The 14,437-nt window shown below is 42.8% G+C and overlaps 1 protein-coding gene across 9 annotated transcripts in view; it reads right to left on the bottom strand.

Moving 5' to 3' along the window:
- MAP4K4 (mitogen-activated protein kinase kinase kinase kinase 4) overlaps nt 1-14,437 on the bottom strand; it is a 164,110-nt gene that overhangs the window by 15,190 nt on the left and 134,483 nt on the right. For 2 of the 9 annotated variants that reach the window (XM_082072911.1, XM_082072914.1), the window contains 10 exons: nt 12,954-13,184; nt 11,926-12,032; nt 10,890-11,041; nt 10,156-10,253; nt 8,726-8,901; nt 8,080-8,200; nt 6,714-6,905; nt 4,240-4,357; nt 3,809-3,979; nt 1,055-1,198 (listed from right to left, as the gene is read on the bottom strand). In XM_082072911.1, coding sequence (XP_081929037.1) covers nt 1,055-1,198; nt 3,809-3,979; nt 4,240-4,357; nt 6,714-6,905; nt 8,080-8,200; nt 8,726-8,901; nt 10,156-10,253; nt 10,890-11,041; nt 11,926-12,032; nt 12,954-13,184 — 1,510 coding nt within the window. The remainder of the gene's footprint in view (nt 1-1,054; nt 1,199-3,808; nt 3,980-4,239; nt 4,358-6,713; nt 6,906-8,079; nt 8,201-8,725; nt 8,902-10,155; nt 10,254-10,889; nt 11,042-11,925; nt 12,033-12,953; nt 13,185-14,437) is intronic. The other 7 variants (XM_082072915.1, XM_082072919.1, XM_082072912.1 and 4 more) reach the window with 6 other exon arrangements.

Below are 14,437 nucleotides of genomic sequence, written 5' to 3'. Positions count from 1 at the left end.
GGCACGGTTCTTTGGACCTGTAGTAGTATAACACTGCTAACACATTAAATTGCATGAAAACGTTTAAGTGTGTGTCCTTTTGCACAGGTGCTGGGAGAGCCAGAGAGCTCCTCCAGTGGAGTCAGAGGGGCTCTGAAGCCTCAGCAAAATTTTGGGTGACTCTGAACAATGTTACAGGTGCCACTGTGTGAAACCTCATTTAACATCCTCTCCTTGTCACACATGCGCAGCGTAGCAAAGGCTGATTGCACAAACAAACTAAACCAAAAGGAAAGGTAAATGGCTGAATGACATCTGTGAAGAAAGATTAACGGTTCACCACATCAAGTTGCTTAACAGCAGGATAACCTTATGCAATAATCTCTGGGGCCAAAGAGTCTGGAACCTCAAGCTTCATAAAACACATTTTTATCAGTGCACACAAAAAAACATATCACCATCACCCTTCACCTCCCATTGCTTTGCCATCTGCACTTGCATCCAGTGAGAGGAAAGGCTAAAAGCTGCACCTATCTGCCTTCTCACACCAGTAGTTTCCACATCACATACACATTGTACTCCCCTCTCTCTCAGACACCAACAAACTCCGTGCACATCACTCTTTTTTCCCTGCTTCGCAGAAGTATTTACAATTCTACAGATTTCAACACACAAGACACTTTTAAACTCAGGTAGCAAATCATGTTTTGGTTAGAAAGAGGCCAGGTTGAAAGTCATCATGAGAGAGGGAAAGAATGCCACTTTCACAGACTTCACAAAATATTAACCTACAGCTCCCAAACACTGAACAAAGCCGGATGTCTCCCACAAACCCATGTGGCATTTTTAAAGGCCATCCCATAGGAGAAAGGACAGGGGGCAAGCAGGCACAGTGTATTGTGTGAAAGTGATTCACTTGCAGAAACAGAGTGTAGACTCAGAGGTGAAATGATGGAAAACCCACTGACTTCAGTCAAGTCAGGACTTCCTCCTCAACACACAGGCTGCCAAGAAAAGCGTTCTGTCATGCCACACCAGAAGGGGGGGAAAAATCATGTTGAAGAGTTAACTTTACCAGAAATTGTCACCAAGACATTCAGCCCTTCAAGTACATCCATCTGCTGGAATCTTCTTCGATTGATGAGCGGATAAACCTTCCCCTGACCACTTCTGTCTAGCAGCATCAGGCCACTTTCAGTGCCCACTAAGAGGTTCACTCCTAGAAGAAACAAAAACAGAGACCCAAGTTAGCAAGCTGTTCTTCCACATATTCTGATGAACTGATGCCTGATACAGCAACTGCCTTGTTCCAAGCAGGTCTAACCACTGCTGGCTGGGACTCAGCTGCCTGCAGCCTAAAAGATCTCATGATGTAGAGGCTCTCTATGCCACCTGTCCACAGTGACTCCTGACAACAAACTGCAGCATTCAAGGAAGTGAGAGACTGGTAGACCATGGAGAGCTTTCTAGAGCACCAGTTCCCAAACAAAAAGGCACAATAACATTGGAGGAGGGGTAAGGCACAAAGTGGTACCCAAGCTTATGTATTCTGAAGGATGTATTAGCTGTTGGTAGAGAGCTTGGTAACAGAATGTTCTTGACAAGAACATTGCAGAAAAGCAGTGGCAGGTGTCTGGTCCCCACTGGGAGGAGAGGATTGCAGTGCAGCCCTCACACAAAAGGACAAGCACAGGGTTGGCCCTCAGTCTCCCAGTCATCTTTTCCATCTGAATGTTAAAATTAGAGGAATTACAGTAACCTTGTGTTTGCACAGATTTCTCCTAAAGATCAAGCAAATACAGATGAGAAAAGTCAGTAGGCCTGTTTCATTATACAAAGGTCCACACACCCACTGGAACACTTCTGTGCAGTTGTTTCTGCTTTCAGTTTATCTGTGTATCCATGCCTGACCCCTTCCCTTAGCTATATGCATTTTGAGGTGAAACTAATGAGGCAGTACGGTGGTGGAAAGCAGTGCCTGTATTTTAAAATGCAGGCACTGTCTTTATTCACAGCCAGCCAAGCTCTTCTGCCACCACCCTACAATTAAGCAGCCCTGCTTTTTCAAACAAATGGAAATGTTGCCTGAAAAAAAAAGTACAGGCTCTCTGTGGAGGTTGGGTGTAAAAATCTATGCTACTGCATCCATGTCATTAATTTTGGATTTCATCACTCAGTACTAGAAGAAATAGCTTCATAGACCTACTGCAATCAGCAACCTGCCAGATACTATGGCACTGACACTGGTAAAGGCAAAGCAAACCAAAGCAAAGTAAGCCCCGCTCTTTTTGAATATGAAACATCATCATGAAATGGCCTCATTTGCTTAAGGGTGAAGGAAGCTAAACCTTATCAGGAACTAAGCATGTGTACCAACTTAGATCACCATCAGTTTGGCCCTAAGTTTAATAAGGAAATGCTTTGTTACAGCTGTAAAACACCTCTAGGATTTTACACCTGTACTTTAAATCACCATTAACAGTCAGATACAAAGATCAAAGGAAAATACAACCATTAACACAAATCGCTACTAGCAAAACAAGGCAGATCAGAGAAATTATGAATTATCTTTACTGATCCCATATGATTTTTCTCTGCCTTCACCCTCTCACAGTCTGAAAGTTTACATGAACACAAGTCTCTCCATTTTATCAGAGAATTATATCAATGCATGCAAAAACAGAACTGGGGTAAAAATTCTTACCAGTGAATTCTGGAAATAAAGAAAACAGCAAACAGCAAGATAAGGTGTCGGGAGAGCTATTTAACTGACATGGCTTTGCAGGCAAGGAGGACAGGACAACAGCGCTATTCTCAGAAACAAGAAATGCTGGAAATAACCCCAAAAGAGAACTAAAGCTTTGGATAGAGCCCTGAAAATGTAAACAAGAAAAGTGCAGTGTGTTACCTATACAATCATCGTGAGACTCAGGGGAATGGCCAACTCTCTTGTTCATAGTTTTTAAAATGACATGCATGTGCATTTACAGTCTGTTAAGTTTAGGGATACTAGATAAATACATAAGTAATACACATGACTATCTTCTGTTAACATCTAGATAATGAAAAAATTCAGGCAGCCTCATGGACTCTGGCCAAGAAAGAAATGACACAGAAGAGGAAAGCTTTTGCTGGGTGTTGCAGCAGTGACTCCACATTGTAGCAGGGAACAAACGCAGTTCTAAACCTTTCAGTAGTGCAGGAACCTGACTGTCTGACACCAACACAAATTAGCCCTTGTGACAAGAAGGCCAGACACATTTGGTCAGCTGACACCCCATACCCAGCTTTTCCCTGCACTAACCACTCTTAATAAAACCAAGCCACAGTCTCACACTGGAAAATGTCCCTCCTATCCTTCTCTCTTCCCTCCTAAATAAATTGATGACTGAGGTGGAAAGTCATCTTACGAAACACATCTTAATCAAGCTCTGCAGCAACACGTTAGAAAGAGGCTCAAGATGATGTTCATTTTTCAAGTGGAATACCCTATGTGCACCACATGTACAATGAAAAGATGATCACAAGGTCCCAAATGTTGCAGGAGATGTACTAATGGAGGCTACAGAGAAAAGGGTATCCCAATCAGTTGAATGAAGGCTGAACTGTTCCATCAGAAGCATATATACAGCAGCAGGAAATTATATCAAAGCAGGAACAGAATAATAATAGTCAGCTTTTGCAACAAAAATACGTAAACAGGCACTGAATAAATGCAGAGAAACAGAGCTACAATTTCAGGAATACATTCTTGAAGACCATAAGCTCATAACTGGCAAATCTGCACTTCAGAAGGGCACAAGTTGAGGGAGGAACAGCTTTGCCTTACCCCATAAGGCAGCACACAGTATCTCAGAATTGAATCTCTTCTTGTATTTGCGGATCTCTGGGGTATCACTCTGTGGACGTGTATTCGTGGGATTCACATTGACAACTGATCCCTTCCGTGTGGGGTCTTGCCTTATTGCCTCTGATCTCATTGCTTCACTAGAAAATCCTACTGAAAAAAAGGAAAGTGCATGTAATAACCCTTAAGTGCTAAATTCTGGACAGACATTCTTTACACTAAGCAACCCAAATCAGTAACTGAGAATATTGAGCCGGTCTTTCTTTTTGTAAGAAATGTAAATGGAAAAAGAAATGAACTATGCAATCCATTGCAAATCAAAGACAAAGCATGATGATAACATTAAGTACTTTAAAGAGCCACTGAAGTCACTGAACCCTTTTTCAATTGTCATCTTCAGCTACTTTACTTACCCACAGAAGTCACAGTTGTCCCACTAGATGGAGAAATCTGTAGTAATCTGGGGTCTATAAAAGGTGTAAAGGAGGAGGAAGATTTGTGTTTCTGGAGTGTGTTACTAGCGGACTGAGTCTGCAATGTAAATTTCAACTTTATTAATATTAATGACAAAAAAAGGCATGGATAACAACAACCAACATTTAAAAGTCACTACAGAATTACGCTACAGAGCCTCCCCAAGCTTTTATACTTCCTTCATAGATATCGCACTGCAGGCACCACACCTGAACTATATACATAAACATACTGCACATGCTACAGCAAAATGCAATTAGCTAAATAATTGTCCCTGTCACCTCAGCTGCTAGCAGAGATTTTTAGGACTGGCCACTACAATCAGGCACAAAGTGAGGGAATGTCTCATTTTTTAAAAAATCTGCTTAAATGTATGTATACTCTCTTATCTGCAAGCTGTCCGCTACCTACAACTTTTGTATTTATGAAGCATCTCCTAAAGTGAGCTAGTTTAGTAAGTTATGAAGTTTGATCTCTTGGCTTGTGCAACAAAATCACAATCATCTGGGATCAAGCATTCACTTCTATGATAGATTAAGTTTAATGTCCACTACTGTTCACTCTCCCTATTTTGTTTAACCTGAGCCTCTTGCCAGAAAGCTGCAGCAGGTTCTTCCACCTTTATTTGACAAAGCAACACATTAAACCTGTATCAAACAAAGGGGCTCATTAGTGTGGAAGGTGTAGCAAACAGTGAAATGAAGCTATGAATATGCAGTGGATAAAATCACTGGTGCTTGCTGAGTTACGCAGTTTAAACATGAAAAAACATAAATAAAAACATAAAGAAAGGAAGAAGACAAGTGAAACAATGAACTGTTAAAAGTGGAAATGGAACAACTTAAAAACCCTTGCCAGTTTAGTATTATAGTGACAACATAGCACATGGAAGCAGAATGGGACAAGTGAAAAAAAAAACCAACATATATATCTAAAGGGCGTGCATGTGGCTAAGTTATACCAAGCAGTACTGGGTTTTTGTTCAGCTCTACGCAAACGTAGTTAGATACCCTTTCTTATAATCAACTCATCTTCAACCTCTGATTTTTCTAAGCCTCGTAGCGATGGGTCTTAGGAGTGTATCACTCCCTTACACAGCTAAATACTGAAAGTTTCCTTCACCACCTGCCACTGTCCAAGCTGAGTTAACTGAACCCTGCTTATTTATTGTTTAGGTCAAAGTAATGAGCAAGTGTATCTCTGGATCAATCAGCTGATCTCTATAACTCACAAAAGTGTGCTTTTAGAAAGATCAAAGACCAATGAAACATAGCTGAAAATTAAGTATTACGCTAACTGCATTTCGAGGAGGAAACCCTCCCACCCCGCCTCCTGCTACTTGATTCAGAAGCATTTTTGATCCTGCAGCAAACACGCTGCCATCAGCCTACCCAGCTCACCGCAACATCTCCTTCTCATCACAGCACTTGCACTCCTATTTGGCACGACGCTCTACCCTGAGAAGCAGCAGCTTGTTTTCCCCGCATTTTGCTCCCCCTGCATCACTCCTGCTTGCTCCCCAGGAAAGCCAGGCTGGCCATGCAGTCGGGATTTGAGCCACCATGCTGGGCTCCCTGCTTCCTGCTGGGGCTGGGAAGAAGCGGACGATGACCTTCATTCACATGTATGCAGCTCCTCTGCAGCAAGGGGTTACACACATGTGAAGGACCAGGCTTGCCCACCAGCACTTGGTGAGGAAGGGAAAGCACCATCCCGGGATCAGCCCAGGCCAAGCCTTGCTTCTCCACAGAGACACAACCAGTTCTGGTGGAGAAGAATCATCTTTACACAGCTGCTTTTCTGAGTGCGCACATACTTGGAAAAAAACCCAAAGGTTCTCCCCCATTCATTATTCCAACGCAACAATACCCCAGGCTTTTACAACCCTCCCGGGCAACACGTGATTTGTCCACCCAGCCCGCGTGGCAAGCTTTTAAGAGCAAAATCCCTCCACGGCCGCTTCCTCTCCCAAAGGGTGAGTTTCCAAAAGCAGCTCCTCATACGTGCAGAGTTACTAGCCCAGCCTTTACTGACAAAGCCAAAATTAACCGCTAATTTTTAAGAGGCACACTGCTTGCAATTAGCCTGCTCCCGGAATAAAACAGAATTTAAAAATAAAAGGGTATTGGCTTGAAAATGCAATAGTCGAGTTTAGTTTAAAATGAACGCCATGCAATTAATGACTCACTAAGAGGAAGCAAAAATAGTAAACTGGCAAGTTTGGCGTGGGACTGCTCTAGAGTTAAGGGCTTCTTACACAGAACTGAAATGTGTTATTTGGGAGGTGGCAACAAAGTTGACAGAAAAAAAATAAAAAAGCAGGGGGAGATTGGCTGGAGTTCCTTTGCAAACTAGCTACTAGGCAATGGTGCTATAACCCTACGAAAGCAGCCAGCTGTGGTGTAAGACATACCTCATTAGTAGTTAGCTTGTCCTGGGGTGTCTGTGGGGACATGGTGGGTGTCGGCTGGCTGGAGGATGGGGAGGAGGAGGTGGAGGAGGTGGAGGAGGAATGGCTTTGCTGTAAGAGATCTGGCAAGAGGTGAATGCGACCGGCAAAGCCATTGCTCTCATGATGGCTGGCACGCTTTTTGTCAACTGTACTCTGTAGAAAAAACAGGCACACTTGTCTTGCTCAAGTGCTGCTTAAAGGTCTGTATCCCTAACAACCTCTCTCCTTCTCTCCCTCGCTCACTTCCTACCTTTGTACATTTATTTATTTATTTGTTTGAAAAAAAATAATCTGATAATCCATGCCTTGATGCCTGGATGGAAAGGGAAAGTGGGCAGAGCTACTAGAATTCAGCAAATTCCCACCTGTTCTGGAAGGCAAAAGCTTAGTTTGTGTGGTTGACTTGCACAGCCAGTTCCTCTAATTAAGAGAAGAGTAACTGCACCGGTAAGTCTTCCACCACAACACGGACAAGCACATTTTTGGGGGTGGGGGTAGGATTTCTTCCCCTATTGTTTTGTTTAAAACTAACTCAAATCCTATACAGATAAATACTTGGACTGTCTGGTGAATGCCTTCAGCTAACTATTTAAAACAATAAGCACGAAATCTTAATTTTCAAACCAGAGGGCTCAATTAAGAAATTGGCATTCGGTTGTGAAGTTCAGAAATGCGATTACTCCTATAAACTAGCACGCTCATTAACACATGAGCTCATTTAAAAGCAGGGAATAATTATCTTTCAGAGGCACAAGAATGAAATATTTTTGGAATCAAAGGCAACAACCCAGCACTCGAGCTCTGTCTACATTCTCTGCCTCATCACCTATTTTGTTTCTCCATTCCCCCACACTAACTGTTGCATGAATTTGTATGTGCGTGTGCGTGTATCATCTGGGTGGTCTATATGCCCTGAACTACAGGTTCAAATCAATTTTTAAAATACCTTGAACACTCTCTCTCAGCCTCCCCCCCAGCCCCACTCCTGAAAGCCATGTTTGGTTCCACGGTAAACCTAAACTAAGTTCTTCCTTTAGGTACTTGCTCCACACCTGCAGCTATTCTACCCTTCTCTCCCAGAGACTCTGAGGTACTCTGAATGGTGCTGCCATGGGTGTCACCAGAAAGCATGCAAAACAGTAGCAAGGGATGAAGGGCTACTCTCCTCTTTGCATGCATCAAACATCTTGCTCATCTGCAATTCACTACAGCTGTGTTCTGATATTACGAACAACAAATATAATGTAGAAACAGCATGGGTGAATGAGCGAGTGGGTTAATGAGCACAGAAAAGGTGCAGCACTGCATATGGAAGGAAAAGCAATACCTGTCGGACAATTAAGGTGCCCTCCTTAGAAGGTGTCAAAGCGGGTTCACTCTCCACATCGTCATGGACGATCATGGTTTTCACTGACTCTGTTTCACCATTACTCAAGTTCAACGTTGACCTATTTGCCAGATGAGAAATAACTGGGGTGAGACAATAACAATTGTGCCCCAGCCTTTGCTGCCTCACACCAAGGCATAGTCAAAATTCATTTATATTGTGACCACAGTGGAATATTTACATAACCTGCCTAGAAAGGCTTCTCTGTTGAAAAAGGTCAGGAGTTCATTAAACACTGTTTCTTGTTTTATAACAAATTAAAGGCAGAAGAGGTAAAGGATATAATTTATAGAAACACAGTTCAGCCTACTTTAATACTTGGGCACTTTCTTGAGGGCCTGTGAAACTGATTCCTCATTTGCAGAAAAGACTTAAAGGGACTTATCTGCTAACTTGGCTCCTAAATGCTCAGCCTGATTTTGAAAAGATTGGCCTCACTGTTCGAAAATGTGAACATACAAGGCTGCTATGTCTTGCTCATAGATTGCTATAAGTTGAAGAGCTAAAATACAAGCCAAAATACCCAATGTCCTTTTCCTTCAACCCTGTAAGAGGGAAAACAGAAACAAAACACAGAAGAACTAACACTGCTCGGACATCATCTGGTCCAGAAGTAGATTCGTCTGCTCCTTCTTGTTCCATATCATCGTCTTCCTCATCCGTTGTCCCTGACTCCTCACTTGAGGATGAATAATCCGTCACTTTATGTGGAGGTCGCACATCCTCTACTGCTCGCAATTCCTTTGCCAATGCAGTTAAATCCTGATGGGAAAAAGGAGGCAAAAAACATATTGCAAGGAAGAGAGGAGAAGAGTTTGCAAGACAACCCCACTGGATTAGTGCCCAAGTTTGCTTACTTGTCCACTGCTGTGTTTCCACAGCCCCAGAAGTATTGCTTCCTTTGATTTATTCATTCCTGGTAATTATCAAAACTCACTTTCAGATAACTTAAAGCACTGAAACAGTCAACCTAAGGAGGCATTTGCCACATTACAGAAAAATATGGATGCTCTGAATCTAAACTCCTGGTGCATAAGCACCTGGGCCCACTCTCACACAGTGGATGACTGTTGCAGTTCACCCTTCCTTAACTTTGCAGGTTAACAGAATCCACCACAAGAAAACTAGCCAGCAAGGCAGCAGAAAAATCCTAAGACTTATTGAGCCACCCAAGGCACAGTGACAGAGAGCTGATCTCCTTGAAACCTTTTGATCCATTTCCAGTTGCATGGATCCACGCTAAGGAGCTCACCTCAGAGGTCAGACTCGGTCGTAAGCACCAGCCCAGTCCCACCCAACTGTCACACAGTGCGGGACATAAGCTGCTTTTCTGTCTGCAGCTTGGAGTGTGGGCAAACCAGGTTTGCAGACAGTGCAATCTGCCCTCAATTGTGTTGCTATGCTGTATTTAGATGAACACAGTTTATGGCAAATGCTTCACACATTATACTGTCAGAAGTGAAGGATCAGCCTCTGTGTTTCTTTAATAAAGCAGCTTTTACTGACAGATTTGGGTGCTGGTGCAGTATCATAACAGCAAGAGAAGAAAGTTTTAAGGAAAGCTGGAAATACTGTGAAAACCCACTGAGAAGCCACAGATACAACTGGACATCGAGTTGTAATCAACTGCAAACAGCAGTGAGAACAAGAAAATGTAAGAAATCTTTCATGGAATGCAGCAACAATTGAAGGTCTTACCACTTCTCCCTGCACCATTCAGCCCAGCATTGGCACATTCAGGTCAAATGCATGATCATTGGTCCAGCCCCAGGAAGGAAGCGCAGGAGTGAAAGAGAGAAAGGCAAAGGTTAGAAAGGAAGAAGATCGGAGAGCAGAAATCAATTCCAGATGCAGAGCAAATTCTAATGTTTAAAGTACTGTGATGTGTGCAGGTAATTGCGGAGCCCAGGGCACGCTGCTGAGCCTCCAATGGCATTATGAATGGAAGCTCACACTGTACTTTTTGTGGGCCTACCTGAAAGAGAGGGGGGACAGGGGAAAGCGGATGCAACTTACAGCAGGCTTGATAGGTCTGAAGACTTCCTTTTTCTCTTCAGGCTTTTTAGGTGCGCTTTCATGACGCTGTGATGGCGAACCCTCTGATTTGGATGATGCTGTATGTGTCAAGACCACCGAAAGGAACACAGAACAAAACAGATTAAGCAGGGAGCTAAGATGTATCGTCTTACTTCACTTTGGAGTGGGGAAGAGAGACAAGGTGACTATTATGTTATCCCTGAAGGACTATACAAAAACCATCATAAGCTGTGATCTGTATAGCTGACCTATGACTGAAGCCGAAGTAAACTGTCAAAAAGTTGTAAACCAAAAAGGGTAACTCAATTGTGTCCACAAGCTGCAACAGCATCCCAGCTGAAACCTATTTATAGCAGTCTGCACCCCTTCAACAACCACCAAGGCGATAGGCACCAAGCATCAAAAGGTGCCCTTGCACATAGGAGGAGGGGACCTGTCAGAGCAAGAAGACTGTGCTGTTTGCATATGGGCAAATTCAGCAGTGACTGAACACCAATCAGAGAACACTGAAACACTTTTGTGACATCTTCTGCACCCACTGTCTTTCCCAAGCAAGGACATACAGCCAAGGAAGGTACTGGAAGGTAACCAACCTTTGATACTGCCTGTTCAAAGGTCTTTCCCAGTGAGGGTTATTATCCTTCATTACTGAGTGCTGCACAACTCAATACATTTAGAAATAAGACGTAAGAAAAGGTGAAGGAAGGACTTACATCTCATCCGGAACCGCTCTCCAGACCCGCTCTGAGAGCCGGGGTGGGAGCCAGGCTGTGAGCCAGAGTTGCTTGAACCTGAAGAACTGCCACTGCCTGGTCTCGGTACGAGCTTCTCCACCCTTTCCCACAGCAGACGAGGCTCTATATTGCTGTATCAGGGAAGGGAGGAAAGTCTTTGTCATGTACTTCAGTTTCAGATTCCTGTTTCTAAAATCAAACATCACTCTTCCTCAGTGTTTTGCTAACAACTCATCTGAAAAGCACTTAACGCTGAGCTGAAGGTATCAGTGATGCTTCACAACTCAAGCAGCATCTCCCTTTGAAATACCTGTTACCTTATTTAGGATGGTAAAATAAAAAAAGTTTAGGTTTAACTGGAACTGGCTACCTGCCATTCTTATATATCTAACCTAAAGTTAATATAGACCGCATGCAGCAGACTTAAAATTGGCCCAAAAGTGCCCTGGCCACTCAAGCACAAGCCAAGAAGCCTGACTCTCTCACACCCATCCAGTGGCTGGTCCACAGTGCTCTGCTGAGCTCTGGAGGCAGCCCCTTCCTCTCCCCTTGCTCACCTCAGATACTCTCTACCACAGCTCAGGGATGCTTTGCCCCTTCTTAAAGTCTGTTTCCGGCTGAGAGGCCAGAGAGTTTGAGGTTGCTTCACTTAAATGTTACAAACACTTCAGCTGCCAGTAATCCTCACAGTATACCTAAAATGACTGGGGGCACCAAAAGGTAAGATGTTCATGAATGGCCACATTTTTTTCAGTCATCTTAAGGATATTTTTAAATTATTGCAAAAGTTACAGGGCAGGCAACTCAAAGGAAGAGAGGGAAGAAAAATTTTGCCGTTGTTTGCTGACACACATGACACACCAAGGAACATCAATATTTATCATTGCTGAAAAGGGATCCAAATTAATCTTCCTTTCATATCTAGACAATGCCAAAAGCCCCCTGAAAATGCCTGGCTTTCCATGAGCCTTTTCCTTCCAATGCAGAAAAGGCAAGGACATGTAGGTTTACAAACCTCGTGGAGTTTCTTTGACCTGCTTGGTTATTTTGCTGCCCACTGCCCTGCAGTGGAGAATCACGGCGGGACAAGACTGGTGACCGAGACGTTGTTCTCACAGGTACCTTGGGAGAAAAAATGCTGTGTTAAACCCATGAAGAGGAGAGTGAGAAGAGGAAGATTAAACCTCTTCTGTCTTAAGATTTTAACAAACATTTATTCTAAGTCCAAGCTAGCATCAATGACTAAAAGCAATAAACAAATACCCACAAAACCAAGAGCCTTAGTTGGGATGCTGTTCAGATTTTGAAGAGAACTGAAAGTTTAGTCTTAACATTAAGTAGTGTTTAATAGTTACCACACAAACACATACACACCCCACTACCCTCCAACTACTGAGACATTTGAAAAGAATATGGCATTTTGACTGAAGCAGGGGAGGCACAAAGCAATTTGCTCAAACAGCGTGAGAATTAGGAGAATAAGCTCAGGGGAACCAAACAAATGCCTGGGAATGGATCAGCAGAAGGCAAAGACTGGTGGGGGAGCAAGAATATACTCAGAAGCAGCAAATCCCAGTGGATGGGAGGGGGGTGGGTGGGGGAGAGGACGAAGAAATATATTGAATGTTTCTTTTTTGTTGAGTTCCATCTCAGTTTTAAATATGCATATGATTCATAGTTTGGGTTGATAACAGATGAAGAGGAAAATTAACTCTGAGCAATAACCTCAGGGACATTTTAAATTCTTTCCTGAATATGGTAATGATTTTTTAACTTTGCATAATAAATTGTCTCTCTGAAATAGCTACATTCTATAAATAATTGCCAATTTTATATGAAGCTTCAATATTGTACCTAAGGTTGATTACCATTAACCCATTGACTGAACACCTACATTATCATCTGCCTTCCAAAATACTGTTACCAATGCTGGCACAAGGGCACAGTCTTCACAGTGCCCAGGGTATCACATCCTTAAAAAAATAATCATTAATAATAATAATCATAAAAAGAATAGCACACATCTGTCTTTCTACTCCTTACCCTTGGAGGCACCTCGTCACTGTCTGATCTAGCCCAAGCCTTTTGGGTGGGGTCGGGTACCTCCGACCTAGAGTCAGAACTCTGATTTAGCACTTCACTGCGTGAAGGTGGATATGGGTCCTGGGAACGAAGATGGTGATGAGCAAATTTGGGAGAAGGGTCACTGAAGGAATGGGACCGCGAGACAGGGGAAACATTGTTCTTGAGAGATGCCAGATGGGACCACTGTACCTTACAAGAAAACAAAACATAAAACATTCAATGCGCTCAGTATAACTGGCTTTCCAATTAACACAGAATAAAGGCAGGTGGGGTGGGCAGAGACAAATTGGTTATGGCATTAGGTAAGCGTGGGGTGGAATCAATGCACTTAAAAAAGCAAGGCAAGCGCCCAAAGAACGTAACAGACTCAAAATACAGCACATATGCATTTTTTGGTGAGATACGCTCTCCACATACACATACACTGGTGCCCCAAAAGAAAAGGCAACCTAATATCTGCACCGTGAGCCTGAGCCCAAAGGCCACTCAAGGCAGAAGTTGCCTGCTGTTCCCCAGTCTCCAGTGGGCTTTGGTCAGGTCTCGTGGCAGCACCGGTGGGCTGGGAAATTTGAAGTGGATAACCAATTGAAGAAGTGTACAAAATTAAAAGATGCTGTAAAATGTGCAAACTGACAGACATTTATGTTACCTAATATATTTAGGAACTAGATACAGTTCCAAACTTTTGGAGAAAGACGATAACACAAAAGCCTTTATTCCTTCACAGTCATTGCAACATATATATATAAAGACCATAATATATATTGTATATAGTATACATATGTACAATGCATATTATACTTACACCATATATGTACTATATACTGTACATATATACATACTTATACACAAACTAAGCACGCACATATACACACATTCAGTTACACATACTAAGAAGGCACAACAGTGACTTCAGAATTGGAAATCCATTGGGATTTTCATTGAAATCCATATTGAGCCTTTAGTTGACTCCCTCCTCGTGCATAAACCTGCCTTTCAGAACGGATTTCTGAAATAAGGAGGAGGAAAGGTGATAACTGAGGAACACACTGGCTTTGCACCTAATAATTAATCACAACTTTGCTTTCAACCCCAGTTTCTGTAGGCTGGCTCTATTTGTTTTCATATGATTATTATTTCCTCAATTTTAACACACACAGTTGTTGAAGAGCCTGATTATCCTTAATATGAATGGCAAACCCAGAGACTTTAAAAGTAACTGGCACACAGAGCATGAAGATACAAGTCCAATATTTTCAAATAGCTATAGAGGTTTGAATAAAGGCCAGGAATTAATGAGTGAGAGCTGAAGTTCTGTACTGATTTCTCCCACTCTCCCGTCTGCTCAAATTCTCCTGCTGCCCAGAAGAGTCATAATACCTCGTCACAATCAGGGACGATTTTAGCTTGCACTGTCATCAACAGACCTAATTTGGGTGAGA

Source organism: Streptopelia decaocto (assembly GCF_964273445.1).
Source record: "Streptopelia decaocto genome assembly, chromosome: 1".
Lineage (NCBI taxonomy): Eukaryota > Metazoa > Chordata > Aves > Columbiformes > Columbidae > Streptopelia > Streptopelia decaocto.
The sequence above is the reverse complement of the archived record's forward strand: the minus strand, read 5'-3'. Positions and strand labels throughout refer to the sequence as shown.